The 22,272-nt window shown below is 45.2% G+C and overlaps 1 protein-coding gene across 1 annotated transcript in view; it reads left to right on the top strand.

Annotated features, from left to right (window-relative positions):
* Positions 1 to 22,272, top strand: part of LOC8042310 (amine oxidase [flavin-containing]) — a 57,888-nt gene that overhangs the window by 17,165 nt on the left and 18,451 nt on the right. Inside the window, exons 2-7 of the mRNA XM_029975922.4 lie at positions 5,522 to 5,616; positions 9,365 to 9,508; positions 14,463 to 14,570; positions 17,884 to 17,975; positions 20,218 to 20,359; positions 21,766 to 21,826. Coding sequence (XP_029831782.2) covers positions 5,522 to 5,616; positions 9,365 to 9,508; positions 14,463 to 14,570; positions 17,884 to 17,975; positions 20,218 to 20,359; positions 21,766 to 21,826 — 642 coding nt within the window. The remainder of the gene's footprint in view (positions 1 to 5,521; positions 5,617 to 9,364; positions 9,509 to 14,462; positions 14,571 to 17,883; positions 17,976 to 20,217; positions 20,360 to 21,765; positions 21,827 to 22,272) is intronic.

Raw genomic sequence — 22,272 nt, 5'->3', positions numbered from 1 at the left:
ACCCGGGGTAGCAAAAAAAAAAAAAATGAGGTGAGCTTCTGTCCGGGTCAGTGAAAAAACGGGTGAGCTTTTGTCCGGTGAGCTTTTGTCCGGTGAGCTTCTGTCCGGTGAGCTTTTGTCCGGTGAGCTTTTGTCCGGTTACCGAATTGAGGACGAGGGGAATGCACGGAAGGGACGACGGACAGACCGGCGCCAACTTTCTGGGTGTAAGGTATTTTCTTGTGAAGCATTTTCTGCTTTTCCAACAAAGGGCACCATCCATCACAGCAGCCATCCGGTCTAGCAGATGCGCGGGTTCACAACCTCAAAACTGGTGACCTGGTTAGAAGAGATAGCTGTTGTCGTCTCTCCGAATGACAGAGTGACACGTTTTATAGGTCACTGTTCCAACGAGCGGTGTTCTTCGAACTAGAACGGATATTTCATTAACGGAGCTATCGCCGTATAAACCACATGAGGATGTTTCGGTGAATTCTTTGTATACGTGTTGCAAACGCTCGCGGAAGGTCATTTTGCGGCTGTGGGGAGTTTCATTCATTCATTATAGATTAAGGGCCCCGGTAGGGGCATTACGTAAGATGACCACATTCCAGTTACTCCTGATACTAATAAACTCAGTATCACATATTTGAGCATGGCGAAAGCCATGTGGTGCTGGGATAATAGTGTACATGCGCCTTGGTGATTTTGCAGAGACTTTCTGTGCGCCTTACGGATTCTGTAAACGACGGCTGTTGTAGAAATGAATCTACTCCAGATCGTTCGCTTTTTCTGTTTTCCTTCTTGTAGGGGTGTGGAGCAGAAGGGAAAATTTGAGATCGTATGTGCCTCGTACGGCCGTCGTCAAAAGATTCGTCATTTCGTGTTAAAAATTCTGAGTTCGAACGAGGCAAAGACACTGCCAAGCTGCCAAGACCCCTCTGCAGCGTCAATTCGTGCGTGTTCTATGTGAACGTTTGACTATATTAATTTAAATGTCGATGGCATTTCAAAGACTTATCAATTATCTGCAAAATAGTTCATTTTATCGCAACTGCGGGCCCGTAGATTTTTTGTTTCTTGTTTTTCATTACCATTACCGCAATGGCAGCAATGACATTTTAAAGCTCGCCATTTTTTATATCTTCCGTTCGTATCAACTCTTTGCAGCTGCCTAGTTTCCGCTAGAGCTTCGATGTATTCTTATATTTCCTGTTGTGCACGTGCTTCGGGCGTGCATGGGTCGACAGTATTGATATTCAGGTATCCGCGAAGGGCTCCACATTGTATCTGAGGCTGTGTACCTGCTGTGTTACTGACCACGCATCCCGATTAGGATTAGGCGGCTTCACGTCAGAAATAGAAGATTCCGTACTATGTTCTACTTTCAGGTATAGGAAAGCAAGCTGAAGTATTTGACATTTTTATTTTGGGAAATTTTGAGACTTGCAGTGCGAAATCTAGACTTCTTTTTTCCCCCCTTATCTCGAGAAGGACACGTGTATTCTTCCGTTATCGTCGAAATATGGCGGACAGAAGAAGCTGGACGCGGGTACTCGAAAGATCTTTCTCCTTATGTCGAAAAATCCTATAAGCGCCAGCTTCGCCAAGTAACTGGGGACATTCTCACTAATGCCTTTGCCTGGACTGCTCCTAAATTCACTCGAGCTGCCGATCACTAAGTGATACCTCGCTTCAAGGATGAGGTAAAGTTCTACATGGTGCAAATGCTGCTTCGCAATTTTCGGTTTCGTAAAACTTCAACTGCTGCTCGCGGTTTTTTTTGTTTTTTTTTTTTTGTCCTGGCGACCGATGTCGCAATTGAGAATAAAAAAACTCGCAAACAAAATCTAACCATGTGAGACAGGCTTCGGTGGAAAACAACGCGTTTAACCCTTTTGCTACTGAGGCTGCCCGACCATTGGAGTGCGTTAAAACCAGACATGTGCTCGTTACTGAAATAAAGTAACCAAATGTTCAAACTCACTCGAAAAGTAACTAAGTACGTACGTTAATCGTTACTGCGATCAAAAGGATTGCGTTACCTGAGACTGAAAGTAACACATTATTTCCTAGTTACTCAGAATGTGTCTTTTTTATCAAGCAGTAGTCGCTTTCAATATTTGTCGTCGTTAATAAATTCTTGCTTTTAACGAGTTCATTCAGGGTTCATTTTGGCTATACTGACATACCTTGTGCACATCGGTTTATGGTCTGTCAGCGTTCCCTCATCAGGTAAATGACAGGCGCGAGCTAAGGTAACAACAAGGCATGGGTACTTGTGTTGTAGACGTTCCTCTCCAGAAGTAACTAAACACTGTTACTCGTTACTGCATCAAAGAGTAACAAAAATACGTTACTCATTCTTTCTCTTTCAAAAGTAACGAGGTCGTTACTTGGTTACCGAAAAAGGTAATTAGGTACAAGGGGTGGCTGGTTCATACATCCGCGACCGGCGATGAACGCCTCCGAAACAACCGGTTTTTAAGCCGCCTTTTCCCGCTTACGGCGGGCTGCGCAGCGGTAGTGGCGGTCGTAAGAGACTTAAAACCGGATTGTGTCGGGGTCGGTCGTAATCGGTCGCAAAAGTGTGAACCAGCTGTAAAGGCGCGTTCACACACTTGGTCTTGACCACGACAGACTTCGACACGACCGGTTTGTAAGCCACTTAGGCTTAAAAACCGGTTTTTAGCCATTAGGCGGCTTCACGCAAGAAATAGAATATACCGTATTATGTTCTGCTTTCAGGCATAGGAAAGCAATGCTTTCCAGCCTAAGATGTCACAAGCCTGTGACCGAACTTTTAAGGCACGCTCACACACTTGCAACTGCTTTGATCGTGCGCATTGAAACTTCTTAAACTCTGTTTGGACGAGGGAAGACACCGTCACCACTTTTTGGGTAGCCGTGGAACACTTAGCCCGTCCTGTATGTTTCCTATCTATTCGTGCATCATTCTTTTCTTTAATTTTTTGGTGATCGAAGAATTTTTGTAAATGTCTTAAACGATAATTTTTTTAATTTTTTTTATAAATAGTACGTACATTTAATCTCGCAAATACCGAAAAAACTTCGTTCTAGTGAAAAGCAGTTCCAGCAGAGTCACCGCATAGGTGGCGCCAGCGTGCCTGTCTGTCACAATTGTGTGAACGCTCTTTAACGCGTTACGGACAAGTCTGGTTATCAGTCGCCCTCATTCCTGGGTATGTTGATTAATTAACGCCATTGGCGTTTAACTCGATCGCGATGGGCACGTGTCCGCGCACGTTTTTCTGAGAGGTTCTTTATATCAAGAAACAAATGTCTGGGCTGAAAAACAGGCAATGGGTGGTTCCATATATGATTTACGGAGCGCGTACAGGGAAGTTCCGTCCCTATCAAGCAAAACTGAGCCAACACTGAAGGGGGCTGTTGCAGCAGTGACCATCTTGGGCCTTACGTCGGCGGCGTTCGTTGCGCCATCTCTCGTCTCCCGTCCGAAACGGCGCCGTGTTGTTAAGAAGACCGGTGGCTTCGCCGCGTTTCCATAGGAGCTAAGCCTTTTTTTTTCTTTACTTTTTCCTCAAGTAAGTTCGCTCTTTGCAAATTTTACAAAAACAAATGCGCCATCTGTGGGCAACGCTGCACAAAGTCGTAGCGCGATAGGTTAAGAGACCGAATTTTGCGGTCAATTTAAAGAGCCTGGCGTCTTTTTGAATCACCCTGTAGAAACTGAAGCCTCGTAGCGACGTATTGTGCGACGCAAGATATATGGTGTTTCTCTTTTTCCTTTAAGTGAGATCTTACTCCGAATATTCGGACTTGAAGCTTAGGCTACGGACCTTATTTTGCAGAAGGCAGTATGTGCAAAATACTGTTTACTTTTAAAACGCGCTCTACGCAGGTACGATGAGAAAGCAACAGCAGAAGGCAAGCCCATAAAAAAAGAGAAAGTATGTGAGTGAGTTAATATCTTTGCAGGGCGAGGAGTCAGTCAATTACGCCGTGAAAACAAGCATCCCAGTAAAAGACACAGTTCAGAAAACGATTAGATCTGAAAAAATGCGATGTGCACCGGGACTATAAAAACGTGAAATGTAAACCTCATTGTACCTACGCAAATCGTCTTTTGTTTTTTAGCCTAATCGTATTTTGATGCTTCTTCATTCGCTGGGATCTTTCTGCAACATGGTGGGAGAGACTTTTTAGTGTTGTGTCGTTTACCCGCAGTCTCGGGGTTTTTTCAACCATGTGCAATGTACACCAGCTCGTTTGCGCCCTTACTTTTTGGGATTAACTCGCTGCGTGGTCTGCATTCTTAAAAGGAAAATTAATTCTTGAAACGTTCTTTGGCGCATCAAGAGAACCTTCAGCTCATTAAGAACGGTCCGACACTTGCAGTATCGCTTTCTGGCGCACTAGAGCGGCGACTGGGCGATTAAGAACTCTTTCGCATCAAAAAAAGAGCTTAAAATAACCCCTTATAGGTTTTTCACGAAGAACCCTTTTAGGGGGTACTGAAAATAACTTTTTAGGGTGAAAAATATGAACATACCGAAGAATCTCTAATTACGTTCTTTTAAGCACCCCCTAAAAAGGGTCTTTGTGAAAAACCTGTAAGAGCTTCTTGTAACCTCCTTTTTTTATGCGAAAGAGTTCTTCATCGCTCAGTTGCCGTTCTAGTGCTCCAGGGGGCGATTGTGCTTGGCGCGAAACCGTTCTTTTAACTAGCTGAAAGAGTTCCTGGGGTGTCAACAAATACTTCAAGAACTGTGCTCTTGTTTAGCGTGTGCAAGAAAGTGAAATTCAATATTATTTTTTGAGTTCATATGTTGTAATTTAATAAATCGCTTTAGAAGAGAAAAATTATTTTTTCTTCTTCATTTGGCCTTCATCATTGGCCGTGTGAACTTCGAAAAATTGCCGTGAATGGCAGTTCGCGTCCTATATGGGGAGCTACACACGCAGGCATGCTTTAGAGCTCAGTATGCGGAAGACACACACTTCTGTTGAGGAGTCTATTCGTGGCTAGAAGTTTGGGTCCCGTCGCCTGGTGAAATTTTTTCACAACCCAGAGCGAGGATACTACAACTTCCTCTGCTGTTGCAAGCAAGTGCAAGGCCAAGCTTCTCTGCACCATGAAAATTAAAACATAACCGTGTCGGAAGCACGTGCACTTCGCATACGCGCGCTTCACACCGCGAATAAAGTATCCAATAAAAAACATAATTTCTCACGCTGCTGAGATTTAGCTTAAACATTCTAAGCTGCGAACAAAATAAAACAAAAAAAGAAATGGATTACGCATTTGCGATAGCTATAGTCACTGACAGCTTAAGAAAGGTGGGGCGTGTCTTATTATCTTTACGCATCTGATTGTTTTTTTTTACATTACTTATCGGCTAATGCCAGACTCTCATTGGTCACGAAGAGATAATGATATGCAGGAGAACCGGCACTCTCCGGATTTCTTAAGTTGATTACGGCAATAAGTGCGTCTCTGTCCAAATACCGAAAGCAAAAACGGGGTTGTATGTATGTATGTCTTGCGCTCTTGTTGCAGGGCTGGCAGCGGCCCGACTGCTTCGAAAAGAAGGCGTCGAGGTGATCGTCCTCGAAGCCCGGGATCGCGTTGGTGGACGGACCTACACGGTTCAGGTGAGCGCTTCTTTTTTTACCTCTTAGGAGGGTTTAAACGCACACGGACATCCGACACAAGCCATGTTCCAAAAAAACAAAAACAAAACAACAACAAGCAAACATAAAATTTTGTATTTTTACGTGACAAACCCGCGAAGGGCTTCTGGGCCGGCTTGCTAGATACAGCGTGCTCGAGCATTTCAAGATGCTCGGGCATTTCAGCCTTTGCAGTGAGTGCTTTCTTTTACCCAGTCTCAGCTGAGACGCTGTTCTGGCAAGCCGGCCCTGGCATACGCTCCAACGAAGGACTGAGGATTACTTTTGATCACCCGGAGTTCTTTTCACTTGTAACCGACATTTCCGTTACACGGCGGCTCTTCTCCGCAACAAGCGTCTGTAAGAATGCAGGCACCTCAGCCTAGAGAGTCGAACCCGCCACCTGGGAATCCGTGGGCCGCCGTTTTGTCTCGGAGCCACCGAGGCGAAATTCGAGATAAATTGAAATATGAGCGCCCCGCGGGGGGGCGTGTATTATGAGAAAAGGCGAAGTTGAATTAACGATTCCTCAATTGGTCAGGACCCTCTTGTATACATTGTGTAAAACTGAAACTGAACCGTACATGGAGAAAGCTAGGTTAATAAAAAAAATAAGCCGTGGTCACTGCGACGTCCACGCCGCGACCAGAAACACACATTGCCCCCGCGTTTTATTGTGGTGGCTGATGCGTTGCCTCCACTTTCAGCTGATGTGCTAGTGGCTATACACTAGGACAAAGGATTGGGCGTTTTTTTTTCCTTCTTGTTAACTACGGAGGAATTTAATAAATTCCATCGTAAGATGGAGCCTCGTGGTGAACAAGGTACAGATCGCGCTTTCATTCAAAACACGAGACTCCTGCCTTGTTTATTCAACGTAGTATACAAACTCGATTCACCCTTCAAAAGTCTCCTACTTTACTTTTCTGTAAAGCACGGAGACAGCCTATCACGGTAAGAATAAAATACCAGCGAATGACAATGCTCAAAATACTGCTCGAGAAAAAGAAATGCGATGTGCGGAGGAACAATCGATATGACGTTTCACTTACTCATTGTCCCATTTAATTCATACCTAATGGCATTCTGAACCCCATTCGCTCTGTGCTTCGAAGGAAAGTGAACTGTTGAACCTTTCCTTTTTCTTAGGGTGTTGATAAGTTAATGACAAGGCGAGATAAATACCTGCGTTGTTTGCATAAATACTGGGGATTAGGAAAATGCAACGACATTGTCGACCACTACGTGGTGTGGAAGGGAACCGACCAGAAGAGTGTGTTGTGTGTATGTACAGCCGGGAGTTAGCGCCAATGAATGTCTGGTGTCTCATTTGTAGATGAGCAATTCAGCCAATGCAGTGCAATCTCTAGCCTGCGGTATTTTACATGCACCACGCAGTAGCGAAACACGATAGCATGCTGGTACGATGTTCATCTATATTGAAACGGGCAGGGGTGGGGTTTGAACCCAGAATCCCTGGGTTGTGCAGCGCGATCTTGTTTTTCCACGTGCTCCCAGTTGGTGTGCGCTCTCGGCCATCGATCGTCCCAATCAAAAATAAGAAGAATCAAGAAAACGAAGACACCCAATGACCGCGTTCACGATTGCTGTATCATACGCGGAGAATCAGGCACTCCTTGCAACAATAAATCTTTTCGTCCCGAGGCAGATGAAGGCAAAAGTATCCAATCACCCAAAGCATCTGGTACTGGAACCAAGCTTAAATTGCTTTACTGTAGGCCGAAACACCTTGATCTATCTTTCTCCAGCGGGTGGTAAACCTAATACACCTTCAAGATGTGAGTTTACGAGTCTGATCGCCGCCCCTGACCGTTCTGGCTTGGACGAGCATCGTAACGTGCACGGTCCTGTAATCAGTCACCACCTCGTTACAGACTCCAGGTTAGCCGTCGCACCGCCCGGCCTACCTTGACCATTTTCAGCGAAGCAACCCCAAGAAATTTCAAGGCAGACAAAATTACACCCGTGCTTCTATAGGTCTTCTAACCGTCATGCAACGAACCTGACCGTTTTTTTATTTGTTTTTTCAAAACGGTACCTGGGCCATTTTTTATGATTTGCGAGCTTTTTTGACGAACCTGCATATTTTGCAACGATTCACGTGAAAGCGAAAAGAAAGTTTTGCCTCGCATTCCACATTCATTGCTTGTCTCACACTTCTTATCCAGTGCCGCCGCAATGTTACACTGGTTTTCTATTCTCGTCAAGTTATCTCCTGGCGAAAGTCCGCTCCGAGCAGTGCTCAGCGACCGCCCTCCCTCTGGGCCTTCTACACTGTTATCTTTTTACGAGACGACTGTGAGAGATTACAAAAAAAAAAAAAAAGTACCGGATAGTGTTAGGTCCCCACTCAGTTTTACTTGAAGTTCGATCGCAGCCGACGCTGTAAACTCCGATGGAGCCGATCGTGGAGCACCAAAAGTGCGTCGGCACGAAGCTCGTGCTCCTTTGTGTGTTTCTTATCCCCGACCCGGCCAATCACGCAGAGTGAATGCTCTGCAATCCTGCGATTTGTTTTTCTCTGCGTGATTTACTTAGCTGTTGATGGCAAAGCCATAACGATAACGATCGCCGTGATGATGCACTCTAAGTGCTGTTTGATTGGCTCTTCACGGGGTCTTATAGCGCCCGCTGTGGTCGTACTTAAAGTAAAACGTAGTATGGCGACGCATATCCGCGCTTTGTATTTCCCCCGTAAAACATGCGGGAATATATATCAATGGCCCTCGAGACTCCGGAACTGCTTTCCACTAGGCAATGCAGTGAAAGATATGGACGCGCATTCTTTCCTTTATGGGCACTGCTACGGAAAGTTCCCCCTTTTGAAACCGCAGTCACGCTTTATTCGTTTATGTCATACAGAAAACGCAGTGTTCGCTGCAGTCACGATGACCGAATTAGGGAGTTTTAGGGAACCGTTTTTGCGCTTATCCGATACGGTATGAAGGGTCGTCCTGGTACAAACTGCGCATGGGAGAGTTTTTTTTTTTTTTTTTTTTTCTGGCAGGGTTGGGCATTATTGCGATAAAAATGTACTGCAAGAGAATTTCAGAAATACATTTTGTATCTGTATTTTTGTCCTGTATACTTCTTGGCCTTGTCTTTTTTGCGCTATTTTATATGTTTTACTGAACATAGGTTTCGGCATCGTCATTCGCTGAGCTGCCTCATTGGCTCTCCGAGGTGTGCGGGAAAGCGGATGCACGGGCTCTTTTTTTAGAGTGTAGTTTGCTAATCGATGCTTTGGCGCAAGCACGTGTCTTCTCACGCGGAGTTGGTGAGCCCACTGTCCTGACGTCTGAAGGGTCTTTCCAGTCATCACAGGTTTAAAAATATGCCTTTGGATTTAGCAGCGAGAAGAATTGTTGAATAAAAACAAAACGAAACAACGTAATCTCGTCATTAGTGGTTTGGCAAAAGTCTTAACATTTCATTTGGTGAATGTGGGTCATGAAGAGGTTTCAAGGGTGTATGAGTCTAAACGAGTCATACTGAAACGAGCATTATTTGCTAGGTTTTGTGCATTGGCGAAAGCCCTTTGTTATGTTTGAAATAATTATTTTCCGGCAATATTGATCGAATTAAATCTTAAAAAAAGGAAATTTATTGGAACAGCGTGCCTTCACGTGACGTAACTTCAGCGTCCATGTACTCATGATGGGTTCGCTACTCTTCCGACCCTTACGTTCGTTATGTTTCGGTAACACAGGGAGAACACTTTGGCTACTTGGACATCGGAGGCGCCTACATCGGAGGAACTCAAGACCATGTCCTCCGCGTTCTCCGAGAAGTTGGCCTGGCAGACAAGCTGTACTGCGTCTACTACGAGAACAAATGCGTCTTCACGATCCTGGTATGGCATCGTGCACTCTTAAAAAATATGAAGCGTCTACCTACAAGCAATACAATTAGGAGGGTGAATAGCTGCAATCTATGAAGGAAGTTAGCTGAATGACGGGGCTGAAAATGTGTCATACTCATAACTAAACCAATAGTCATCGCGCTAGAAGTGAGCATGAGGTCTTAGTATCTTGAGTGTCATACGGCGGGCAAGTGTTCCAAAATGCGTTTTTGGCGCATCGGACCGAAAGGAGAGGCGCACCAATCAAAGGGCAGCGTAACGAACGCGAAAGGAACGCGCCGTGAAGAGGCAGCCAAGAGCGCGGCCATCATTGGCTGAGGTCGGGGGGAAACAAAAGCACAATGGCGCTTCTAGAGGGAAAAAACACGCACGAAGTGCGCAAGGAGCAGGCGAACTTGCACTCCGTCATGCGAGGACTGCATTTTTTGGGGTCTGAAAATTGATGTCAAATTGCTAGGCAATCGTGTTGCATACGTGAAACAATCAAGCATTACAAACGTTTAGCGATACCCTGAGTTTCCAGACGCCTACATTCACGGTGCCCTTTATGAGATGGTTTAACATGTACTACGTTGTTTCTAGAATAAGGCGATACTACGGCTAATCGGGCTGATACACATGGCGATCTTCCAGAGCTTTCCAAACCCTCGAGCTCCTTTCCTTCGGTGTGCTCAGATTGTCGAGCTCCTTCTCGCCTACATCACTCTTCCTCGCCTACCCTTCTGGTCACACGACCTGCCCTTTAATGAATCAGCGTCGAGCACCTCACGCCTCCTCTCCCGCCTATACACCAATGAGTTTAGAGCCCCGCGGCCACGCTTTTACTAAAGGCTTCACTTTTGGGGGCTTCACGATATGCCGAACACCTAGCCCAAGGAACAACCTCAATAATCGTCGCGCTTCCTCCTGAAGGTTGAAGCGATTGGCTACTCTCCCGAGTGCTTTGCGGTGAAGTAGACCCTCGAGATTTTGTAGAGTGTAGTGAGAACATCTGTGACGTGCACACGCTTGATTTATTTTATAAGAATTGAACTCACATTGCGAGGCTAAAAAGAAAAGGAAAAAAAATGGCGTTATTTTTCTTTTCTTCTGTCGGGTGGTTCGGGATGCTCAGAGCGTGCACAGAGAAAGTTTGGTCAATGGGAGGGGCGGGCAGTGCGAGGGCGTGCACCAGACGCAGATAAAGGGCTTGGCACGCTCTCCTGGCCAACCAGAAGCCGGAAAGTATCCCCTAGCAATGGCAGCGAGAAACAGTTTTAATAAGAGCGTAACTCATCATAGCTGAAAGTGTGGTGCCCGTGATGTTTTGATTATGATCATGCAAAAAGATGTAAGAAACGAATCTGCCGTTCGAACCCTGTTTTGCTCGGGCAGTATGTGACCGCTCGGACGGCAGATTCCCGGCCTTCGGCGCCTGGCCGAAGGCCGGGAATCGTTCCGCCAGTCGCACTCTTCCACCATGATTTCGGATGACTGTGGTTGAAACGTCACCTGCACGATATTTTCAGTTACCGGGAGCTACTCCCACCACCGGTATTGACCGGCTTCTGGTTGGTCACATTCGAGTTTGAGAAGACGCCCTGAAACGCTCCCAGCCCGTTTTTGGCCAATGGCGCCTTCTCATTTGCCTCCTATACTTCAAAATGAATTGCCAAACTCCCTTTATATACGGCTCTGGGGATGTTCTATAACTCCTTTCTGCTTCAGGTCCAATTGTAGCCGATACTACGATTCAATGTAACCAATGAAGCAACGCCAAAAAATGCATCGTCATGGCGCCGCTCGTCGTCTCTGAGCGTTTGTCATCCTCATCTAAGCCAGTCACGCAGTATAAACAATCCGCGATCCTGCGCTTTTTTTTTTCTCTGCATGATCGGTTTTGGTTTTTGTGCGTGAGCCGACGATAGGAAGCCCAGTATAGGACAACAAGCGCCGTGATTATGCTCTTTTGCCGTTGCGTGATTGATTCCATTGGATCGCCTAGCGTTGGCTGCGGTCGGGCTTGGCGTGAAACGGGTAAAAATAAGGCGTTTAGTTTCATTTCTTTGAGGGCGCCAGGTGTCGGTCATTCCAGGGAACGCGTTCGCTCACCCTGAGTCCTGACTCGCGCTTTCCTGAAGCGTAGACTTCCCTGAATATGCACTCAACGTTCGTTCGGCTTTCTCTTTCTTTTGGGCGCGTAGTCTTTACATATAGTCGGTATCGTGGGTTCTGTGTACTGGCCAGTGTCCACACCACCAGCGGCGAGGGGACCGGTTCGTGCGAGCCATTGGGGAGCTTTCGTAAATGGTTTCCACTGTCCCGCAACACCCTCTGCGATCCGCTACGATACCCGGAACTCTACAACCAAAGCCATCAGCGCGCAGGCGCAGTAGCGGACTCTTCGTAGCGGAGGGCTTAGCGGAGTGGGAAACGCGGTCTACGAAAACTCCCTATTGACGTCGTGTGCGAAGAAAGGGCGAAAAGGGGCGAGACATTGAAGCCCGAGGCGCCACACACTCGTGAAACCTAAAGTTTGGGGCCGAAGTTTACCGAGCGTGCCGATTGGACTCTCGCGACGTTGATTGCGCTTTTTCTCGTCGAAGTCCAGTTGGCCCGCTGCATGAACGTTACGCTTCAACTTGGTGCTTTACCATTCCAGAGCTCATGTACCGTAAAAAAATGATAAATAAAGAAATCGGTGCGTTTATTTTCTCACAATGCACAATAGAAGAGCCATTCTAACGAAAGTTATTTTAAGCCTAAAAACAAAAATTACGGTGACTTAGCTCGGCTATGCCAGGATATACGTCGCGTGAGCTTATGCGCACAAAATGAAAGGCGCTATCAAGCGGCTCCGGTGCAGCGTCAGACTTGGCTACTGCGCAACGGAGGCGCACAGCTGGGCGCGCGGCGGCGCCAGCGCGTCTGCCGCGGCATGACGTCACTCCTCTGGAATTCGCATACCGGCGAGGCGCGCGCGGTGGCGGCGGAGTGCGCGGCGGCCGCGGCTCCGGCGCGCCAGCTGTGCACCGTGTGACGTCACTGCTTCTCGCGCCTGCGCAGCACGGCTCTTTGGGAGCCACGCGAAACTGCTCAACCTCGGTCAGTGTAACTCACGCTACAAAAAACCACCGCAGTTTAGAAAGCTCCCGAGAATCATGTTGCGTGCACATCGTGCGAAGGTCCAAACTCTATGCGCCGAAGAGCTGAGGGAGAAGAGGAGACAAGGACGCGCGGGGGACGCCAGAACACCGAGCTCTGAATGGGATGATTATTGCGCAGACTCAGAGCTAGCTGCCTTTGTCTCTAGTCACACTTAGAACGCGTTCGATTGCCAAACTCCGGCGTTCAGTGTTCCTGCGTTGGCATTCGAACGCGTTTGAAGAGCGAGGAAAGACAGCTTGACGCCTGCCCAATAATTATTTCAGTCAGAATCGGTGTTCTCACTTCCCCCGGCCGCTCTCGTCTCGCCCTCTCCTTCAATTTCTCGGCGCATACCCAACGGGCCGACACCTCCCATGGATAGGAAAGCCAAAGTGCCAAATTTTCCCGCGTCACTAAACAAGGCCACCCTAGGCTAGGAATGGGACACGACTACGGCGTCAGCATTTGACTATGGGTCGTGTCCAATCAGTGAAAACACGACTCCATAGCCGAACGCTGACGCCGCAGTCGTGTGCAATCTCTGGCCTACAGTGGCCTTCTTTAGGGATGCAGGAAAATTCAGCGCAGGCTCTCTTATCTATAGGAGGTGTTGGCGTACCGCTATCCATCATACGATAGACCCCAGCGGACGCTACGAAACATCCCAGGCAATCCAATCTAGTACTATATGAACTAACACGCGCCTATGCGCGCCCCTCCCAAAGGTCACGTGACACTCACATGGCCCTGACGTCACGCCACTGCTTTGTGGCGCCGTTGTCGACACGGCGCATGCGCAGACGCTTCACTTTACGCGGATCTGGTTTCTGCGCACGCGCACTGCTCACGCCTTGTGAGGGCGAACGGTGACTTGTTTGTAAACAGGGGGTTCAGCTCATTGGGACTTTTAGAAAACTGTCATCGCTTACCGCGTACCCGCGTACCGCACTACCGGAGACTTTGAAGCATGCTTTTAAGTGCACTCCCCGCGGTCACGGCATCACCCTGGCGCGCGCTTAAAAGCATGCTTTAAAGGCTTCAGTACTGCGGTACGTGGAACACGGTAGCGGTTTGCTAAAAGACCCTATTGGCGAAGCCCCCAAAAGCGTTTGAACTTAAAAGTGCGGTGTTAGAAGGAACCAAGAGGGTCTGAGACGTCACGCGCTCATTATCCTAGCACATTTGGCATTTTAGTTCAAAATGTTACTTTTGCCTCTTTGTTTTCTTGATGTGTTACATATACTAGAGTGAATGGCCCACAGCGTGCATGCAAGTAGACGCGCAGCCATTCTTAAAATGCACGTCTTTGTAAAAAATCAATTTTTTTTTTGGCTTTTGATGCATTACTTGTGAGTATACCTCGTAAGCAAAGGCAGACAAAATAAGAAAGAGAGAGTAAATTATACTTTCAAAGAATGCCGCGATCTCCTAAATAACAAAATAAAAAAAAGAGAAGACAACTAAATGCGTAGAGGCAATTATGAAACAAGCGAACATTCGCAAACTAGGAACATTTGCGGTTGAACGATCACGAAAGAAATATATTTCTAGCAAACAGAAACGTGCTTGAGGAATACTCTGCACGAAACAACAAGAAGTACATGACAAAGTTCTGTACAAGCCTTGTTTGCAGTTCTTGAAAGAAACCACGTAAAGCGGATAATGACAATTGAGCGTAGTCCCGACTTCTTCTTGCAACTCTTAAAATAAAAAAAAGCACATTGCCTATTGACCGTTCAGCGCAGTTTCGGTGTGGTACAATCCTTGGAAAACGCAAATGGCACCGCGTATAAAACCGATTATTTCCTGAATGTTTCAGGGAAGGCGGTACGTGACCCGCGACGGCGATTTCCCCACATTCTGGAACCCGTTCGTGAACATGGACACCAACAACTTCTTCAGAAAGCTGGATCAGATGGGAGAAGAGGTGCGCACATCATCCAAATATCCTCCAGAAACTCTTGCACAGCGCCCGACACCGTTACCCTGAACGCGACGTCGGCCCTTTTTTAACTTTTCGTTAGAGTACTGATAAGCAGCGAACATTACTGTTTAGGATACTGCTCTGAATGACGCCTTTCCGGCTAACTGTATTTTTGTAAAAAAAAAAAAAAAGTAAAATAAAAAAAAAACTGATTTTTTTTTTTTAAGAGTGTAGCGCTGTAAACATTAAGTTGGCCCTAAATTTTTCTAAAAAACGAGCTTGCGCCAGGGTTTCTTTTTTAGCTCTGGGGCCAAGTTAGGGTCATGGCGGCCACTAGGAAAGAGGCGAAATGGGTTATTAGCTAGCTAATCAACTGAAATAAAGTTTGAGTTAACCTTCTAAGTTTTATTTTTGGGAACATATTGTATTCGGAGAATCGATGTGTTCGATGAGAATCGAACACATAAGGTTTAGTCGTGCCGTGAAATACAGGCTAAAGAAACTCGCAATGCACGTGTACCGGAAATGTCAGCGTTGTATTCACTGCTTTAAACCAAAACTAAGCGCGAAAAGAGCACCAGTGATGTCGATTCCTCAACTCTTCACATAAAAGGTGCTAAAGTGCCTACTCCTTCTGAACTTGCTAATTGATTTTTTTTCAGAAAAATGAAAAAAGAAAAAAAGGAACGGTGTCCAGACAATTCTTGTCTAAGGTACTTTTTAGAAAGAGTGCTGCAGTGCTGTGTCTGATTCTACATGAAGGTTTTTGCGAGTTCTATAAACTTCTTAAAAAATAAATAAATATATATATATACATATATACATGCAAGGTGACGGTAGAAAACAAACCAGGAGGATTTTATTCGACGTTTCGACCTGAGGCAGGTCTTCGTCAGAATAGGGTTACAAGAAAAATGTCGTTCTATTTATACAGTTTTGAGAAGGGAGAGAGTACGCATACAACGAAAGTGCATAGGGAGAACAGATAAGAAGTACACCACTTAGAATCTCACACAAAAGGAAATAAGGGATGAGCTCTAAGTCAGAAGCAACCGCACAAAGTCGAAAAAAAAAAGTTTTTTCGACTTTGTGCGGTTGCTTCCGACTTAGAGCTCATCCCTTATCTCTTTTTGACTGAGATTCTAAGTGGTGTACTTCTTATATATATATATATATATATATATATATATATATATATATATATATATATATATATATATATATATATATATATATATAGGGTGTTCTTTTATTCTGACACATTTGTTTAAAAAAAACGTGAAAGCTACACAAATGCGGTTTGTGCAGGTGAGTTATACGGCCAGGCGGACATTATTTGGGTGGCTAATCTTTGCAATAACTCGGCTAATTAATTAAAATTCGTTAATTAACTTTTTAATTATTGAAAATAAACATATGGTTCCAATTAGAAACTTGCTGAGCATCATCGAAATCCCCTAAATCAACTATTTTTAGCAGGATATAACGCCGGGGCAGCATTTTACGGCAATCTGTAAAAACGCTCCTTTTGGATGCGGTTCTAGATTTCGGTTTCTTATCGGAGCGCATCTACGCGCCCGCGATCCTGCTCCCCGGTGGTCGCGGCGCGAAGCCATCTCTTCGCCTCCCTCGTAGAATGGAGGGAAGTACGGCGCACGTCTGTTGCGCGTCTCAGCCACTGGGGAGCAGGACCGCGGGCGCGGTTATGCGCTCCGATAAGAAACCGAAATCTAGAAACGCGTCCAAATGAAACGCTTTTACAGAACGCCGTAAAATGCTTCCCCGGCGTCATATCTTTCCAGTAACAGACGATTTAGTGGTTTTCGATGATGCTCTAAAAGTTTCTAATTGAAACTATATGTCTATTTCCACTAATTAAAAAGTTAATTAACGAATTTTAATTAATTAGCCGACTTATCGCAAAGATTAGTCACCCACATGATGTCCGCCTGATTGTATAACCCACCTGCACAAACCGCGTTAGTGTAGCTTTCATGGATTTTTTTAAACAAATGTGTAAGAATAAAAAAAAAACACCCTATATATATATATATATATATATATATATATATATATATATATATATATATATAACTTATAAAATGGCAATCGCGAAACTTCCTTTTTATCGAATTTCTTTTCTTCTAAGCACGTATACCGTTAAACTATTTTTGCAGGTGCCATTAATCACTCCTAATACGCACTGTTTTTAAGATCTCGCCAGCGGCGCAGCATTTACAAACAGGGGACGTTCGTCAGATACCATTTAGTTGAGAAACGAAAATGCATCATCATTGAATATTGATATCGATCGCATTTCTAATTGGTTGAGCTGATTAAGCACCGACCACTGATTGATATTTGAAGTGCATCACAGTGCAGTATTCAAAGAATTCGAAAGTTCGATGTTCGTCAAGTGAGATATGGCCCCGTACAGTAACTTGTCATCCGGAACGGCTTCGAAGGGTGTTTTTGTATATCTTTAAAACATAATCGATTTTCTTGAACAGTTTTATCCGGAATTAGACAATTACAAAGAAGAAATATATTCTATTTTTGTTTTGCTTATATTTTAAGAATTCTCAGTCGTCGATTCGGCTGCGCTCTTCTGTATCTTTTTTTTCTTAGTTATTGGAAGCCATTGCACTGGGATGCATCTATAAGCGGCTATATTGGAACTTTGAAGCTCACCCTCAGGTAGATGTTTGCTTACGCTTCATAGGCCTGACGCTCAGGCACCTTTCGCTTTTCCAAACAAGCAAGGCGGATGTGCGAGGCCCAACTCCGAGGCGCTGAGACAACGAAAACATCATCGCACAGAAGGCATGGGTGCACATCTCGAAAGTGAGCCTTCGGTTAACCACATAGAGGATAGGTTTAAATACGAGAGTATTCGTCCCTTTCCGGTGGGTTGCTGAACAAGACTAATAAACAACAGTGCCTTTATCGGAGGGCGCCCACCATAGGAACAGTAGCAACTGGGGGGGGGGGGGGGGGGGCCTTTTTGCAAAGAGCGTTTGTACCGACTTACTACGAATATCTTGACTAAATAGAATTATAGTCACTGAGAGCTTAAGCAACGCATACTGTGGCGAATCCCCAGCTTCTTACTATTGCAACGCCGCCAATGAAATTGCGACACCAATCGATAACAACACCGAAGGACCAAGCACGAGTCAAGAAGGCTGAACATATTAGGCCATGCCCTGCGCTTCTCAAGCTGTGAGTGACTATAACCAGTATTACGTTTGTGGTGGGGCAAAGTAGCGACAAAATGTTTCATGTCACTAAAGTTTATCTGTCTTATTATTCTCAGATTCCTGCCGATGCTCCCTGGGACGCGCCTCACGCTGAGGAGTGGGACCGAATGACGTTCCAAGACTTCATTGACAAAACCTGCTGGACAAGGTGAGCTTCGTTTGGAATCATAACGTACGAAGAGCTCCCGTTCCCAGGTGTGTTCCTTAGCAATTCAATGAGCTTCATCATTGTACACTTTAAAGAAAGTCTGCGAGTTTATTATCTTTCGGAATGCGAAAACAGCCCACCATGGCGAACAACAAGAATATACAACTTAAAACGAAGCCCAGCATACGATTATATTTGAACGGTGCGATGTCTTGAGAAACAGTTAACGTTACATTCCACTTACTCAACGTCATTCGCTGGAATTCTTCTCTTGCCCGCAGTCATTTGCTGTCTCCTTGTTCTACCGAAAAGTGAACCCACATACGTTTTTAGAATATAAAGGCTCGTTCACACAGTTGCGTTGGAGTGCGACTGCAACCACTTCCATCTGGTTAAGACTGCGCTTGCGTCGAGCTGTTGCTATGGCTGCCCTTACGACGAGCCAATGAGGAGGCGCTGCATGTGCTACACGACGCAACGCAGCGGAACACGGTCAACGCTACTGTGAAAACGAGCATTAAGGGTTTGCCATTTCTTGAATTTCACAGATTGTGCAGATGTGCTTATGGTCAGAAATCAATGAGGAAAATAACCCCTGGAGTAGGGGAACAAGGGAGATAAAGGACAAACCGAGATCTCCATACACAGCTAGGTGACTGATGTGCGACGGAAAAAGTCCGCCTACTCCAGGTATCGAGCCAGGGACCTCTTCATTTCCAGTTGAGCGCTCTACCAACTGAGCTAACCAGGGGTTAGACGTCAGTAGAGCAAACGGGTTTTATCAGCTGCCACCAGTCTACACCAACACAAATAAACAGCCTGCATTTTAAGGTTATGGTTATGATGCAATTAATGCAAAGGTGCAAGCGAGCTGTATGAGAATGACGAAAATAATTCCTGGAGAGGGAGAACAAGGGAGACAAGAGAGAAACACAAATCTTCAAACACAGCTAAATGGCGGGTGCACGGTCAAAAAAAAAAAAAAAAAAAAAAGTCCGCCTGGTCCTGGTATCGAACCAGGGGCCTCTCCATTGCCAACGGAGCTCTACGGGTTTTATGAGCTGCCACCAATCTAACCTGACTGGTGGCAGCTGACAAAACCCGTTGGCTCTACTGACGTCTAAACCCTGGTTAGCTTAGTTGGTAGAGCACTCCACTGAAGAAAGAGAGGCCCCTGGTTCGATACCAGGAGAAGGTGGATCTTTTCGGTAGCGCACCAGTCACCTAGCTGTGTTTGGAGATTTGTGCTTGCCCTTTGTACCCCTTGCTCCACTTCTCCAGTGCTTATTTTGATCATACTGTCTTGCTCGCTTGCACCTTCATATTAACTGCATTATCATCAGAAATCAAAGCTTATTTTATTGACTAATTCATTTAGATTGCTATGATAATATATATATATATATATATATATATGAAAAAGTAAAATCATGAGAAAATACGCGTTCAAGACGATCCCATGTTTATGCCCTCCGAGTCAATTGTAGGTTTGGTTGACCAGCGCTGAGAATGAAATTTTTCGCGTAATGTGGGGGACGGAGGCATAGGCTGAGGAAACTTAACGGGTGCATTCACCTAACTTTTCCATGCATGCACATTGGAGACATCCACTTATAGTGATAACGAGAAAACCTAAAATTCCCATCGTTATAACTGATTATCGTTGCATCTGGATTAGAAACTGATCGTTTCTAGTTTAGTAACTCTAGAAACGGATCGCTATAAGAAATTTATCGTTATATGTGGTATCGTTATAAGTGGATTGCACGTATGCCAATGGAATATAGTCTCATACGATTTATAATAATGGCTGGAAAAAAGAACCTGCCCTGTAGGCTTTAGTAATTAGAATAATGATCAAAAAATTTACAAACATCTAACGGAAAAAAGCTTGCATTGGAACACGCGGTTTTAGCCGTATTTTCTTTGGTTGAAGAAATGTTTCTATGAAAAACTAGAAATTGTTCAAATGGTGAAACAAGGTTTCAAATACGTCTTGATTGATCGAATGCCTAAAAATCTTAGGGGATATACAAATTAGCCATTCAATTCCTAATCTTCAAGCTCAATTTCGCCTCAAACATTCTGGATTGCGAAATTCGTCTAGATATACTTGGTTAGAAAGTATTTACGGAACTATTTAGCTGACGTCATACAAAACCAAAAAACGCTATTTTGTTCCAGCCATATCTGGTTGTAGTGATTGATTAACTACATGCCTTTCTGTTTTGTGTTTTTTCAGGGTCGGCAAAGTGTTTGCCCAGTTCTTCATTGCTATCAATGTGACTTCAGAGGCCTACGAATCATCTTTACTCTGGTTCCTGTGGTACGTGAAGCAGTGCGGTGGGGTCAAGAGGATCATTTCCGTAAAGAACGGAGGCCAGGTGAGATATTAAAGTCACCATAGAAACAATATGGACGAAGACAATTCCGACACGCCCGTATTGACTATGAGATTAATGTTGAGATTCAGAAGCTATAGTGACAACCACCATTGAGCCTGTTACCTACACCGTGGTAACGAACATCACATTGGTGTCGATGTGACATGGAAATTTGGAAACCCCCTATGGTCCGTTTCATCTTACGATGGGCGACAAACAATGAAGCGCAGACCGCATGGCGCGTTTTTGCTCGCAATTCAGGCGTGTCGGCGTCAAACTGACGTAATTTCCTGCGCGCGGGCGCGCGTTTTCGCGGGAGCGTTGGTTTCTAGCCGACCCAGAACAAGACGCGCGCCGAGGCGTTGAAGCGGCTCTCGCCCAATGAGGGACGGTCAAACTATCACGTGATCCTGCACAGTACGCTGTTTCGTATACAGCATATTTCAAAGTGTTCAAAAGCATTTATATTTTCCACATAAAAATTTAAAAGGTGTTTCTTCTGACACACAAACCCGTTTTATTTACTTATTTGTTCATTGAATTCTCATTTTGTAGTATTTGCGTCAACAGTTAAATCGCGTGTTGAGAATTCTGTTATCTGGCAACGCTGATAACGCACGGCCGGCGGTGCCTGGCTTTGTCTGCATGCGGGTGCCCCCGCGTCAGCCTCCGCGAGAGCGTTCATAGCGCGTCGCGTTTTCGCGTGTAGAAAAACGCGCCATGCGGTCTGCGCTTGACAGGAGCCATCAAATCTAATACCATATGCCTTATGAGCGTCACCTGACCTTCAGGAGATGCGCAGCGACGCGCCTAGTCACATGATATTTTCAGGGCCTGTAATTGGCTTAGAAGAGCCACTCCGGACTAATTAAAATTTGACTTGGAAAAATTTGGCGGCACGCAGTCCTAGCCACGCCACGAAAGCGTTCAAACGAAATTATGGGAACAGTAATCTCGAAATTATCCCACCTTTTAATTCATTATGTTTTTTATTTCGTCACCAACCGGCTACCGTGATGTTGGTGGTTGACAGACCACGGGACGTTTTTAGCGCTTTCTTCGCTGCTGCAGGGAGGACAGAACACACACAAAAAAAAAAAAAAAATCGCGTGGACGATGCATGGAAAATGAAGGCACACTGAAAAGCTTGCGGATACCTGTAGGGAAAATAACAATTCTAGAAGGTATTTTGAAGCCCTCTTTTTTTCTGGAAACGATTTATATACTTTATTCTCAAGGTAATGGACTCAAACTGCATTAAAAAAACTATTCCTTTGTAGGAAACGCTACTCCATATTCTTGAAATTAAGAAAACTATTACCGTTCAGTTGTTGTTGGACTTCATGGGATACAATTTTCTAAGGTTTACATGCATTGCGGTGTATTTTTGTTTCTTTTCATTCCAGGAACGAAAACTCAAGGGAGGCATGATGCAAGTCAGTCTGAGGATGGCGGAAAGCTTGGGAGGTTTGTGGAACAAAGTTTACTTTAACGCTTCTGAAGCACACGAAATCGTCACGGCCTTTTAACGAGCCCGGACGATTGCTTAGGCCCTCCCAAAATAGCGAAAAAATCGAACACTTGCTCTAAACGAAGGGTATCCAGAATCGTAATACTTGGCCTCACGAATGTAACCAATGTATTTCACTAAAAACAAGAGCGAAAACAAAAGGCGAGTGAATGAGCAGGTCTGCATCCAATGGAGGGACAGCACTTTTACGTGGTGTTGAGAGAACAGCTGGAGGGCAAAAACTAGAGCGTTGACGTTTGCATGTTCCAGCTTCCCTCGCCCGAGACTGTATACGTTTGGTACCGCATTTGGATTGTTGTAGTGAGAAAATCTAAACAATGTTTCTGCACATTCGTACATTTAGGTTACCTCCAGCTAAGACATGAATGACTCGCGACCTTTA

The sequence above is a fragment of the Ixodes scapularis genome, unplaced genomic scaffold, assembly GCF_016920785.2.
Source record: "Ixodes scapularis isolate PalLabHiFi unplaced genomic scaffold, ASM1692078v2 PGA_scaffold0__279_contigs__length_252992795, whole genome shotgun sequence".
Classification (NCBI taxonomy): Eukaryota; Metazoa; Arthropoda; class Arachnida; order Ixodida; family Ixodidae; genus Ixodes; species Ixodes scapularis.
Note: the sequence above shows the minus strand (reverse complement) of the source record. Positions and strands in the feature narration are given on the sequence as shown.